Source organism: Malus domestica, chromosome 17, assembly GCF_042453785.1.
Source record: "Malus domestica chromosome 17, GDT2T_hap1".
Classification (NCBI taxonomy): Eukaryota; Viridiplantae; Streptophyta; class Magnoliopsida; order Rosales; family Rosaceae; genus Malus; species Malus domestica.
This window is the reverse complement of record NC_091677.1, coordinates 5,242,608-5,257,033: the sequence shown is the minus strand read 5'-3', so window position 1 is coordinate 5,257,033 and position 14,426 is coordinate 5,242,608. Positions and strand designations below refer to the sequence as shown.

General features: G+C 35.5%; 2 protein-coding genes across 4 annotated transcripts; one reads left to right on the top strand and one right to left on the bottom strand.

The window, feature by feature from the left end:
- Positions 1–1,330: 1,330 nt before the first annotated feature.
- On the top strand, positions 1,331–4,735 carry LOC103425900 (transcription factor BIM2-like). 3 transcript variants are annotated; one of them, XM_029097635.2, is made up of 8 exons: positions 1,331–1,502; positions 1,591–1,660; positions 1,833–1,917; positions 2,496–2,565; positions 2,669–2,764; positions 3,272–3,690; positions 4,062–4,191; positions 4,304–4,735. In XM_029097635.2, the coding sequence occupies exons 2-8, from the start codon at positions 1,597–1,599 to the stop codon at positions 4,412–4,414; spliced, it is 975 nt and encodes a 324-aa protein (XP_028953468.2). In that variant the 5' UTR covers positions 1,331–1,502; positions 1,591–1,596; the 3' UTR covers positions 4,415–4,735. The 3 variants fall into 3 exon arrangements, with proteins under 3 accessions (XP_028953468.2, XP_017185204.3, XP_070673086.1); XM_017329715.3 differs by having other exon boundaries at positions 1,821–1,917; XM_070816985.1 differs by lacking the exon at positions 1,331–1,502 and having other exon boundaries at positions 1,592–1,660; positions 1,783–1,917.
- A 2,141-nt stretch (positions 4,736–6,876) lies between these two features.
- Positions 6,877–10,451, bottom strand: LOC103425901 (rhamnogalacturonan I rhamnosyltransferase 1-like). Its single transcript, XM_070817377.1, has 8 exons — positions 9,401–10,451; positions 9,032–9,099; positions 8,832–8,917; positions 8,565–8,718; positions 8,182–8,471; positions 7,877–8,081; positions 7,637–7,794; positions 6,877–7,442 (listed from the first exon to the last, which is right to left on the bottom strand). The coding sequence occupies exons 1-8, from the start codon at positions 9,702–9,704 to the stop codon at positions 7,196–7,198; spliced, it is 1,512 nt and encodes a 503-aa protein (XP_070673478.1). The 5' UTR covers positions 9,705–10,451; the 3' UTR covers positions 6,877–7,195.
- Positions 10,452–14,426: the final 3,975 nt, after the last annotated feature.

The window sequence follows — 14,426 nt, the reverse complement described above, 5'->3', positions numbered from 1 at the left end:
GTGGCATGCCAAAGGCTCAACCATATGAATCTCAACCTGTTACAAACATTGCCAAGGAAGAAGGGTACTATGGATCTCTCACTTGAAGCCTAAGAGATCTTTTGGAACTTAATTGTTATGTGAAGGGATAACAACACACTCTTTTTTCCTCTTACACACTCATCTTTACTTTTGGTCATTTAATTAAATAGATCAAACGAAAGCAAATGGGCAAGATGTAAGGAGAGAAAAAAGGTGTGTGACTATTATTTCCCGTTATTATGATCCAATGCTAGAGGAATTATGTAAGACATGTAATAAGTCGCATCAACTGTCACACTATTGATGTAGGAAGAATAAAACTAATGTAAAATATTATCTCAAATGATCACCTTTTAGTTATATGAAAACATGGTAAAGTAGTTAAAGCTCTGTTGGTTAATAACATTCATTTTTGTACTCGAATAGTCATTTCTCCACTCCCCCTTCCCAACATCACTTGTATCATTAAAAAAAAGAATTGCGTACTTAACTACAATGAGCATTTAGAATTCGAGACATTGTTTAGTAAAAAAATATGGGTTATGTTGGCTAGTCAGGACGGTCTTTCAGCTGCATTGCACCGATGCCTCTTGCACTCGAATTCAAGTCATTTTCTTGTAAATTGGAATAGGCGGTCAAGTCTGTAGTGAACCGTGGGCTAATGAAGCCGAGTCCAAGCCCATTATGGCGTAAATATTCAACTGTTTTGGATTTGTCTAAAACTGTTTCTAAAAAACACTATATTGCTTCACCCAAAAAACGAAGCATTTACTTTCTTATAAAATCTAAAACTTAAAAAAAAAACATTTTTAGTCATTTGAATACAATTACAAACCCATTATCACGCGTGCAACATAAAACAAATTAGGACCAATTAGGCGTGGTGGCGGGCGGGTCACATTATAAATAGTGGCGGCCACTATGAGAATGAATTTAATGAATAAATTAATATTAATTGTCAGAATAATTATGATTAAAACATTTAATAATTTAATTAATAATAAGATTTTTGTTTTTTTAAATAATTAGTGATTTAGGAATAGAAATAGTGGGAGCCGCTACCTAGGGCTTCAAATTTTGGAAAGGAATCATTTTCAGATCTTTTTCATTAAATTTATCTAATTATTTTTTAAAATTTGATTTAATTTGTTAAAGTTATTATAATTTTTAAAGAGACTCTGCGTTTGTAACTGTTTGATTAAATTTCAAAAAATTCGGATAATTGATTGGGTGAATTTGGTAGAAGGGATTCTGATCCCCAAATTTCCATGGTTGTCTTACTGTAACGTTTAAAACCCCAAAACGACAACGCATCAACACAAAACAGCACAAGGCTCCAACACCAGACCCTTTTTCCGCTATTTCCAGCTCAGTCGGACCCAATTCGGGCGCCCACCTTGGTCCCGGAGCTCCGCATTTCCACCATCGCCACCGCCACCGCCACCTCTCACTCTCTCACTGCGCCCTCCTCCGAGTCCTCAGTACTCTCTCTCTCCGTAAAATTGGCTTCGTTTTTTTGTTTATTTATTTATTTATGTAATTTTTGGAAATTTATTTATTATTTGGCAGCCGGAGATGGCGAAGGCTTCGAAGGGCCACCACGATGAATTTGAAGACGACGATGAGGTGTCTCATGGAGGTCTCTCTCTCTCTCTCTCTCTCTCTCTCTCTCTCTCTGAGCTAGGCTAGTAGTGACTGCCTTGGTTTTTATTTTATTTTTGAAAAAAATGAAGAACTTTTATTTTATTGAAAAAATAATAGTAATTGGGGAGTGGATGAAGCTAACGAGGAGTTGATAGGGGAATTTGCAGTGAAGGTAGAAGGGCAAGGCAGGGAGAAGAACCGCTCCAAGCATTCCGAAACCGAGCAGCGTAGGAGGAGCAAGATTAATGAGAGGCAAGCTTTCCAAGCTCAAAGCTTTACCCTTTTTTTTATTCAAACACTCCTTTAATTGTTCCTTTTCGATTTTCCATGTTGCCTGAACTCGAAAAATTTCTGATTCGAATAAGTAGAGGGAAATTGCCACGATGTATGTATCTTCTGGAAAAGTTGAGAGTATATTTCTGTTGATGTTATACTCAAATTATGAGTTGTTGAATTAAAGTGAAGTGGATTTGTTTTCTTAAAAATCGAAACTTTACGATTACCAAATTCTTCAAAATGTTGGAGCTTCTAGGCAAACAATTTCCATGCCTATTTGGCTATCTGAAACTGAATTTGCGAATTATTCATGCGAGTTAGCAAATTTGAGTATCGAGTACCAAGTGCTTATTCATTTTGTGTTCAATTTTAATTGTAGTCTTCCCTCCCCTCTTGTTCTCACGTTCGGTTAGATTGTTAGTCGTGTGGAAGTTTTGTCCTTTAAATACTTTTGTATCTTTCTTTGCTGCTGTTTATGCCATGCGGGTGTTTTTGTTCTAGTAGTATGGGCACAAACTCTTCACTCACCTGGGCAATATGTATTTCTGAGGCAGATTTCAGATGTTGAGAGATATCATTCCCCAAAATGATCAGAAAAGAGACAAGGCTTCATTGTTGTTGGAGGTAAGCATTCCAATCATGTTCTTAATATTTTATCCTCATTGTCATTTTATTTTGGTTGAATGTGTTCATCACCATGTTGAAATATTACTGTATCTATTTGCAGGTTATAGAGTATATACAATTTTTACAGGAGAAGGTAAATTTGTATGAGGGGTCGTACCAAGGATGGAGTCCAGAGCCGACAAAACTGGTGCCATGGGTAAAATTCTAATGCTTCATATCTGTGTCTTTGTGTGCGGTAGTGTTTGCTTGCATGTGTTATGGTGTTGGACTCATAACTCTTTATCACTTTTGTATTGCATTGTCAATTTCTATTGGTTTTACTTCGATGCCTGAAAAAAGTGAAAGTACTTGTTTTGGACGCTAGAGGGCATGAGTACGTGCATTGGATATCTGTCGTACCCTTAAATAATGATGTATATGGTGCATGAGACCAACACCACACACAACAATTGCAACATGCACCCAAATCCAGGCAGAGAGGCTCTTTTACTGTTACTAGGAGAACAAAATCTTACCAGAGATAACTCCGACCCTATATATTTTTGGGCTTATTTAGGAATTTTGAAGGTTACTTCTTCTGACTTTAAGAAATAGCATGGGTAGCAACTGTCACGGTGTCACCAAATATATATGGATTTGCCAAGTGTATGGATTAACTGCCCTGCAGAGACTTACTGACCTCCCATTTATTTGTTTGCCACAGAAAAGTCATAACAGGTCTGGAGAAAATTTTGTAGACCAGTCTCAAGTTATGAACGATGGTTCGGGTCATGAGAATAATGTAGTTGTCTCACCAGCAATGATTCCAAACTCTCAAAATTCAGTGGAATCTAACTTGGGCTCTGCTGTTGCTTACAAAGCTCTGGATCACATCGCTGGGCTAGCTACTCAGTCTGTTCCTAATGTGCAACAAGTGCAACAACAAAGCATCTTTGACTCTGTTGGGACTGGAGTATCCACACAGCCCTTGCAGGAATCTATTACTGATGCTCAGAACATGGCTTGTCGACCCCAATTCCCATCGTGGGCGGGTATAACATCTTCAACTGTATCAGATGGTAAACTGAACAAACATGATGAACATAGTGGATCTGGTAGCATCTCAAGTGCTTACTCTCAAGGGTGAGTTCCCACGAAGATCTCTCGTTAACTTTATTGTACAGCTGCCAAGTTTTTGTTAACATGCTTACCAGCCATGTTTTATTGTCAAGCTTGTTTTCTGAGCTGTTGTCTTCGATTCAGTGGTTTTAATAAACTACATGCATGCTGCATAGCCATTATTGATTAATCATGCACATATTGTCTTTGTAAGTTTCCCCGATTGTTTTCTATGGCAAGCGTGCTTTTTCTAGGTAGATATTTTATATATTTGAAAGTGTTGCCATCAGAGATATGAAAATATAGTTGATTGGCATATAACGAAATTGTTATAACAAATTTCTTTATGGAAATGTATCACTGCGCTGTTTCTGAGTTGGGTTTGTGTTGCGCAGGGTTTTGAACAATCTGACGCAGGCACTGCAATCTGCTGGTCTGGACTTGTCCTTGGCCAGTATCTCTGTTCAAATGGATGTTGTGAATCGAGCAGACAGTGGGCTGACATCTGTAGCATCTAGTTCGAAGGTTCGTTTAGGATCTTCATCCGTCATATTAAACCCCATTGTTACTTTGGCTGCTACATCTGTTACCGATAGGTGTTTACAATCTTTCCCTCACTTTATATTTGTTTGCACAGGCACATGTGAACCAATCCATGAACAATCAAATGATGACACAGGCTCAAGTAAGTAGCTGTGATGGGGGACTTGAACTGGCGCATAAGCGGTTCAGAACAAGAGAAAGCTAGACTAGATAGTTTATAGCTTTTCTTAAATCTTCTTATTTTTGGTTTTCGTGGTTCTATTGGGGGTGAGGGTGCTCGGGCGGGTGACATTTTGTTTCAAAAATTACATGGTTAACAGAACAACTAGGTTCAGGTCAGTCATTTGTATATGGTTTGTGCCCCCCTTTGCATGGAGTTTCATAGGTAGATATGTCAGATGTTCTTTTGTTGATACCTTGAAGTTTCAGATGGATGATTCCATGCATATAGCGAGGAGCGTGTTTCTATTCTAGTCTGTGTTTTAAAGAACTCTTTACATATATGAATTTTATCGTTAATCCTTGATGTTTCGTTGATTTGTTTGTGTGATGCCGCTCGTTTACCATATCTTGGTCGGTTTAAGAAAGGGTGAAAGTGCTTTCTGGTAAACCGGAAGCCATTCTCATGCCTGGAAGCCATTTTGTGAGGGTTTGAAAGAAAAACTTAAAAGACTATCAAAACACTTGGGTTTTTAATAAAAGTTGTGTTGTACTTGCTTCTAACAAAAGCCCATTTGAGAGCTTTCAAACAACTAAAGCACTTCTGTGTGTGTGCATAGAAAATTAGAAATGCAAAGGAACCACTTCAAAAATATTTTCACAAGAAACACAGATTAATTAAATAAATTTGACATATTTATGAACTTGTTTGGAAGTTCTTTTAAAACAATTGGAAATGCTTTTGGTAAAATATTTTTTGAATCAATTCTTAGTGAAAATACAAATAAATCTTAGAAAAACACTTGAATTGCTTCCTGCAAGAACCACATAATTAGTGCTGCAAGCAGAAAGCACTTCAATTGCTTTTGGAACTCAAACTAATTTTCTCTAAAACCCCCTTCTGTCATACAAAAGTATTAACTTGATTGAAATTTTATTTTATTTGGCTACAATACTTATATGTATTTAATAAAATCACATTCTCACCAGGATGTATATTGACACAAATTATATTTGACCGTCAGATAATGATTGTATTAAATACATATAAATATTCTACATGTTTTTGAAATTTTCTATCTCCAATCCCCAATACTCAAAATTAGTTAATTAAATCTGCAACCTAATCAGTAGGTGAAGTAATCAAAGAGTGGATTCATGTGACAAATGGTTCCTTGTAGTTTAAATGGGTCCATAAACCATTGACGAGTTGAACGACTTTAAAGTTTGAGTCGTTTTTTGTCGTTGGAAGTGGTTGTGTCTGTGTGCATTGAAAGCTACGTTTAAATTAAAGTGCATGAATTACTCCCTTGTCAGTGGGAAGACCACAAGTAGAAAAACAACGCCAAGTTTTCTTGGATCACTCATTGCAACCAACATTGTTTCTTTATTCTTCACTTTCTCTCTCTAAATCCAAATTAAAAGAAGACTTTAGAATAGACTGGATCATACCATATACTGAGATTCATAATCGTTGAATTCTTAGTTACGAATTCAACGACTAAACATCCAACAATCTTTGATCTCGGTTCATGCTATGAGGCAGTTATGACTAAAACCCCCAAAACGATGTTTTAAAAAGAACATTTGTTTAGAGAAAACTTACACTGAGATGCTTTGTAATAATATTTCAAGCTAATCATGCACTCTCATGTTTTTAGCAGTATCGTAAGATAATCATACAGTAGTATCATATTTTAACTAGTCTATAATTATCTTAAGATACAGTTACAATGACGTTCCGTTATATAAAAATTCTTCATATTTGTTTATATGATAGAAGCATGGAGTTGGTGCACTCTAACTTCTACAATAATGAATATATTTGATTTGATGGCAACTAAACAACCAAATGCATAACCGAAAAACTAAACAATGAAGGAGGAAACAAGGTTCGGTGCCAACTCCTTAACTAATTAGTAATTAAAGACATGAAATGATGCGGATTATTTGCCCAAACCCCACACCTTAAATATCAGCTTTCCAGATGCCATGCTGCTGTATTCATTTGAGACTTTAGGCCCCACCAATCTTACTTGTTTAGGCATGCCTAATTCATCCAAGTTAACTTTTTTTGTATTTTATCCCAAAAGTAATTGAAGTTTTTGTTAATTATTTTCTTTATGGAATCAGCATCATTCAGATGATATGATCATTGGTTAGTTCATCAACACGAATTGAGACCCTCTTCGGATTTTAGGTACAAAGTTCACGTGCTAAAAAATTTGGGCCGTTAAAAGAGGAGAGAAATTTGGATTCTTGTTTATGAGATGAGCTAGCTGGATGAACAAATTGAGGCTATAAGATTTTAAATGAGTGGTCCGGATCTCGTGGTCCGCGGACTTCGGACAAAGATTAGGAGAGATCTCAATTTCATCAACCCTAGATTAATTTAGAGAGAGAGAGATAGGTGAATATTTGTTGAAAAAAGAATGATGCTCACACAAGTATGGGGGAGAGATTTTGAGGAAAATACACTATATTCCCCCTTGTTTAATTACAATGATCTTATTTGGAGTTCTCTCCATAAAACTTAATTTATTAATGAAAATTCTATATATCTTCCCAAATGCTTTTGATCAAGAGCTCTCGACGCAGGAGAGACTTACATGCACTCTAAAAACGTCAAACTAGTGTTCTAAGTCCTTCCCCAAAGCAGAGCCTCCAAGATCAACCTCCCAACCCTATTTTATGTAAATTAAACCTATCCCCTTCTGTATTAACTTAGACCACAATCATAAAGTAAACCAGTGCCTAAAAAAATTCTCAATGCCACAAATGCATATAATTTTGGAGACAAAAAACCCATATTTTTGGCATGCCATGATCATGTGGTTCTCAAGGGTCCATCTAACAGTTGCAAACATTCATGTGGATTTGAGTAGAAGTAATCTTCCTCCTTCGGTTTATCTGGGACTGAAACTCGCTCCTTCGGGTTCCCCATTCGGTTGGCGTGAGCTTCCTTCACAATGTGGGAGAACTCATCCCAGCTCAATGAGCCAGTGCTGAATTGTTCTATTAATCCAATCAGTAGCCTTCTGTCCAATAAAACTGTCTTTTTGAAACCTAAGAATCTGAAACAAGAAAAATCCGAGGAGAAACGTACGTCTCAGATCAGAATATCATCTGAAATTAACAACAGATCTTACCTTATCTTCCTAAAAACCGAAGATCACTAGGTTTGACGATGTTCTGAACTATTGTAATCTATGGAGATGGGGATTTGAAAAAAGCACTAGGTTATTCAAAAGATTGAACATGCATTTACCTGCGATGGCCTTCGACAACTTTAGCCATGTTTCCATCGTATGTAGGAATAAATATGTCACTCTCTAGGGAGACTAGATAGTCCAATGCTGCCATTTGGGAAGAGTGGTTCGGGAAGAACCTCAAATCCGAAGGCTCCAGCAGCGTCTCTTTTCTGACCTGTTGCACAAAAGTTTAACTGTTATGTCAGTCCTATGATGTATAATTGTTGAAAAGGTTGCTTCTTCTCCCTTCTACTTACCAAATTCGGAAAAGCAGCTTTCAAACCTTCCATCCTTCTGTTTCCACCATACATTTCTCCAGCGGCAATATAAATCTGAACATTGTGATCAACTCCAAGTGCAACCAATACTAGAGCAGTTTCCTCTGGTGTTAGTGGGCACAAACCTTCTAGCCTCTTTGTTTCAGAATTTATGTCCTTTATCTTCCACAAGGGATTAGCATATCTAACAACGTGTAATAATCCCATAATTAGAAGATGTTTCTAAGCGAAAAATTAGTAAATATCGATGTGCGAAAAGAAACAAAATGAAAAAGGACTATTACCTCATTCTTGTGAGTTCTTCTACCTCATCATTGCTGCACCCATGACTGCAGCCAGAGAATGCCAACATATCCATTTCGTATCGGAGATGAAGAGCCAGAAAAGGGCCCTTTTCTCTCAAAATTCCGACAAGCTTTCTACCGACTTCCTCTATCTGGGAAGTGAATCTCAGAGCATGGAAATTAACTCTGCAGCGCAGCTTCTGGAACTCCAGAGGTAGCCCATTGTTAGCTACTCGAGCATCGGTTTTATTCAAATGTACTACTTTATACTTCTGCACCAGAGGCAGGATCTGTAGGAAAACACTTCCAGAAGTTAGTTCAACTGCTGAGAATGATCATATAAACTGAAAAGGAAAGAGAATGATGCTCGAATTCGAACCAACCTGATGAAGGTAGTAGGACATGTTAGACCAACTAACTGGTGGCAACGAGTATGCAGGTCTTTTCTTCAGCTTTGGTGGCAATATCCTCAATATCCGAACCTCGTCTCTCAACGATGCAATGAAATGATCAACATCGAAAACGTCCTGAAACTCACTGTCAACACAAGGGGACATGCTTAGAACTGAGAATTTTCCTTATTCAGATTAAGGAATTTACAATGAGAACATCGATTCCTCATAATTTTACTCAAAAACAAATTGACCTACCTCGCAGCCCAAAAGGAGTTTTTATCCAGCTCAGGAACTATAAGGGTGACATTCAAGTATCTGGCAACTGCAACCATATCACAGATCTGCGTAAAATCGAGCAGTGAGTAAAATAACATGGTGGTGGGAGACAACCTCAATAAAACATCAAAACTGAAGGTAAGAATGTCCAGAATTGTGATGAAGTGGCTAGAACTCACTGCCGCTCGCATTTGATTCAGTCCTCCATTGCAAGAAACCATGAGATAGCCATTGTTTTTGTAAACCCCTGGAATTAAAGTGATTCAGAACTAGCAAACAATATTGAAAAATCTCAAATTTTATTGAACCAAGCAAATTAGCATGCACAGCAGCTGATTAAAATGATACCAAAGAATGACAATTCGAACTCCCTCAAACATCAGCTTTCTAAGGGGAAACAATTTCCGCACACATTTTTTCTCGCCCCGCACAACCTGTTTACTTCTTATCTTTGGATTGAATGAATCAAAGGAGAAATAAATATGTGTGCGCGGAAATATTAATTACAAAAGCGATCAAGATCTACATAAACAAGATCAGAAACTTACTTTTTGGTGGGAGAGCAATTGGCATTGGAAGCTTATTAGCCAATTCTACAGCATGAGCAGGCAATTCCAAGTGAGTGCAAGGAGGCCAAACATTGAACAAACTAGGCCCCCTAATCAACCAAATCCCAACCAGCTGCACCGCCGACGCCCACACCAACGCCGTCACGATCGCCCGGATGATCAGCAGCCATGAGTTCACCTTCAACACTGAGCTTTTCAACCTTTCAACTCTCCCCATCAACTTAAATCCCACCTTCATTGTTTCTCTGTAATCACACTTCTCAAAGTCCTCACCTTTGCACATTTTAACGGTCTAAAAAACTCGTGCAATTTTTCAACTGATCATTCAACCAGTCAAGCACCAGAGTTGTTGCAATTCAACACAGAATCTTTCACAGATATATGTCAATGGAAGATCCAATAGTTATTGACATATCCGAAACACCTCGAAATAATTATTTAAAAAAAAAAAAAGAAGATTAAAACTTTCTTGTTTCTGTGTTTCTGGTGAAGTCCGGCACTAAAATAATCAAAACCCAACTCTCAGATTTTTACTTCGAACCACCCCAAAAACCCTATTCACCCCGTACAGCTATGAAGTTTCCGCCATTGTTGAAAAGCTTCACCAATCAAAACCCAGAAAGGAAAAACCGTAAAATTCTCGAAAGAGTTCAAAGAATGCAACTTTATGATCAATCTCCACAAACCCAATTCTCACTTCGTGTTGCTCTTTGCTTTTCCGGTGATATTCGGGCCAAGAATCCGGCGAGGGCCGCCGGAAATTATGAAGAATGTGGGTGTCGGAAAGAGAATCGTAGAAGGTTCAATGAGAAACCGAAACAGAAAAAAAAGGCAACAATCGAGGCTGGAGAGAAAGCGTTCATAGCAGACAAAGCAAAAGTAGAACACTAAATGGAAATATAATTCTGCTCAGCTTTTTATCCCCATTGTATTTATTTATTTGCTGTATTTATTTACATAATTATGATTTATTTGAAAGACTGAGACTACAATCTTTTATTTTTATTTTTTTAGATTGTTGTTGGTTGGGAAGTGGATTTTATAACCAGAATCTAGTTACAAGTCATCTTATTTTGTTTCATTTTTTGCGCTAAAATTAATGGATAATCTACTCACTTGCAGACTTACAGTTGTATTGCCGTATGACCAAAGTAATTTGGTTATTTTTTTTGTTTTTTTCAAAACAAAATTAAATAGTTTCTAGTGGTACACATCTTTCAAGTGTGAGTGAGAATTCTTAGAATTGACTTTTATGGATAACTAGTTCAGCGCTAAATTATTATATTTTGTCTATTGTGTGATTTAGTCGAAAATTTCTCATATTTTAGCGTTAAAAATATATTTATATCAAAAAATAAAAACTTTTTTTTTATCCCTAGTTAATTTAGAGAAAACCAACTTTATGTCAGAGCTCATACATTCAATGACACTCAAAAAACATCTATCCGTAATTTGGTTGGGTTAGGTAGGTGTAGTTTCCATTGTCGTAAAATGGATGCATTGAGGATATATCCTTTTTGCTCTTTCTTTCATTTCATTGGTTTTTTGACATTTAACTCACAAGAGCTTTCCTGTACACATTAGCAACTGCTAAGTAAGAAATATACCCGGTTTGGGATTGTTTAAATTATTTTAAAAGCAGTTTATAAAAAAAGTCTGGGATATCAAATGTGTTTGGTTTAAAAAAAAGTTTTTTTTTTATCTGCTGTCAATTACAGCATAAAAACATAGAAAAGCAGAAGCAAAACTTTTCATGCTTTTCAAAATAGTTTTTGTTTTTTTTCAAAGGGATGATGCTCTTTAATAAAATTTTCAAATGACAAGCATACTCCTGCATATTTTACAAAATTACAACTTTTGCCCTACTTTACTCTATTCGGCGTCTTCGTTTAATTTCACATCCAACATCATACTCATTTTAGTAATTTAACATAGTCACAACAGTTTTATATAAAAATTCATCAAACACTCGAACACTGCTTTATTTTACAACTATTTATTCTCATAGTACAGCAGAAGTATTCTTTTACAGTAATACCAAACAAGACTTAAGGGAAACTCAACTACATACCATAACCATATGGCTTCATGGAAACATATTCAAAGACAATTATTGTGAGTTAAAAGGTACAGTCTTCTATTGATTTCGGACCTTTTTGTTTGCTCATGTATTTGTGGTAATGTAATAGGTACACATAATTTAATAGGGCAATGCTATCCGTGCATCTCTTTTTATTTTTTTTTTATACATTTTTGTTAATTTTTATCATTTGCTTCAACATTTCAATTCAACGGTAAAAAATTAAGAAGAGTGAGTAAAAATAAAAGTGGCATGGGAATAGCACCACCGAATCTAACATTAATTAGTTTTTACAAGTTTGAAATAAAAACTTATAATATATAAAAAATAAAAATAAAAATAAAAAAACCAGAAAGTTCAATTGAGTGGTTAGAGTTGTATTTTGTTGCTCAGCATTACGTTAGTGATGGGCAAAGGAAGGTTTAACCTAGTGGTTGCAACCTGCAAACAGTGATGGGGCAATCTGCAGGGTTGCAGTACTTTATTTAGTGATTGCAGTGCCTGACCACTGCCCTGTCACTACATATATTATACATGGATATTAGGATTTGGATCCTCTCATGAGCTAATGGAGAGGATCATCTTGACCAACTATTGTAAGCCGTTAAATTTTTATTTAACGGCTACAAACAGAATGATTATTTTAAAGTTATAATAATTATAACCGTTTGATGAAAATCCAACGACCCATAATGATTGGTCAGGAGAATCCTCTCCATTGGCTCAGGAGAGGATCCAAATCCTGGATATTAAATGGGGGAATTGGATCCTCTTCGAGGTCCTCCTAATCCACTACACGGACCGTTAGATTTTGATCTAACGATTACAATTATTATAATTTTTAGAGGGATCCTCATGTTTGTAGCCGTTTAATCAAAATTCAACGACCCGTGTTATTGAGTCAGGAGGATCCCAAGGTTTTGCCTCGGAGAGGATCCAATTTCTTAAATGAGAACAAGTTTTTGTATAACAATTTTTAGGTTTTTGGCTTAAAAAGGTTATCGGGAATGTTACTGTGTCGGTAATTCGAATATGTCAGATATATGAGCTTTTATGACATAATTAAGAGTGTGCGATTGACTTGCTATAAAATGTTGTGGTGACTTCTTTCTGGTATAAAATTTCTTTCTTTTTATTTTGTTCATGTCAAAGAAGAATAATACATGGCTCCTCAAATTTGAAGAGAAGTTTCTCCAAAACACTTTGTGTTCGATTCATAGAACTTCGTGGTTATTATCGAAACAATTCATATAAACATCATCTATGAAAAAGAAAAAAAACTAATTAAAATTAAAGTTGTTTAGTTAATCAACTATAGTAAATAGATCAACGGTCATAATGCTTTAGTCAAATTTGTCCATTTGTTTTTAAACAATTCGATGGCCAAATGATTTCATATTTTTTTATTATTTTTTTTAAGAATCTTTATAAAATAATTTATAATATATATAATTTCGATCAAAAATATGCAATTTCGTGAATCAGTCTCAAAGTACCGTTGAGGATAAACTCAGCCTCATCAATTGATTTAATTAAAAAAAAAAGCCTCATCAATTGAGGAGAAGTGGTTAATTTCGTCAAAGAAAGTAGCCAATTGCCTTGTTATTTCTTTCTTTTAAGTCAGTGGGAGTCCTGTGACTGTTTGTGCTCATGTTTTGCTTAGAGAGAGAAGTTTTGGCGTTTGCAATTGTGACAAATCCCCGTGATATCTATCAGTCTTTTGACAGACCAATTTGGTTTTTCAATGTCAATTGGTCTGAAAAATGCAACAAATATTCAATAATTTATGAGAAAGGGATATTCTAACTCATTATAACAACCGAAAATGCGATTTGAACACGGGTGCAATGAAAGGGGCACGACGTTGATTAATTGATATAACTGATGTATAAAGTATTTTTAGAAAAAATATTTTTGGGTTTTAAAAGCGTTTAAAGTGAAGAAAGAATATAACTAATGCTTATTTCAAGAAGTATTTTAAATGTTTTTTTTTTGAGAATTTACTTGCATTTTTTATTAAGAATTAATTTTAAAAGCATTTTTATCAGAAACGTTTTCAATTAGTTAAAAAGTAATTCCAAATAAACTTTAAGCAGTTGTGCAATGTTGTTCCGCACTCATCTGAGTGTTAGGCAAACAATGAACTATCCACAACACATGATGCATTATCACTTGCTCAGTTGCTCATCCCTTTTTCTTGAGAGCAATTTCTATGGCACCAAACGTTACAGTTATGATGTATTGTTTCGATAATGTTTTTGTCTTTCTCCTTAATATGGCACATATGAATTTTTTTTTGTCAAACGATAAATTTTGTTAGATTAGATGTTAAATTAGCTACTGACGGAATTTGAACTCACGTCGTCATATAAGAGCTCAACACTTTTCAACTACTGTGGTAAATGAGGACCACTTGCGGCATGTACGAATCCAAGGAAACTTCTTGTGCTGGAAATGTCGTGTAATAAGTAGGCTTTATGATGGTTTTTAAATAAAAAAAATAATGAAAAAAATTAGAAACTGTGAATTACGTGATTGTTAAGTTTTCGCATGATCTTTTGCAAGTGAAGTAAAAAAAAATATTAAAAAAAAAACTTTGTCGTGAATTAAGTCATTGGAGGCAGTTTTATCATTTATTGAGTACCAAAAGCACTTCCTTGAGCTTGAAGCTAAAAAAAATTTCAATAAATAAGACTAATTAAGTAAAATTAATGAAAATGATTTTAAAACTTTGAGTTTTAACGAAAATGACAAAAAGGTGTTGTAAGTGAATAGTACCAGAAGTGACTTTTTAAAGTAAAAATATCTTTAACGTTAAAAATGAACAGTACCAAAAGTATTTCGTTAAGATTCCTTAATTTTAACTTTTTATCAGAAGCATAAATGTACAAGGGCTTTCGACCAAAAAAAGGCTTGAGTTATTTG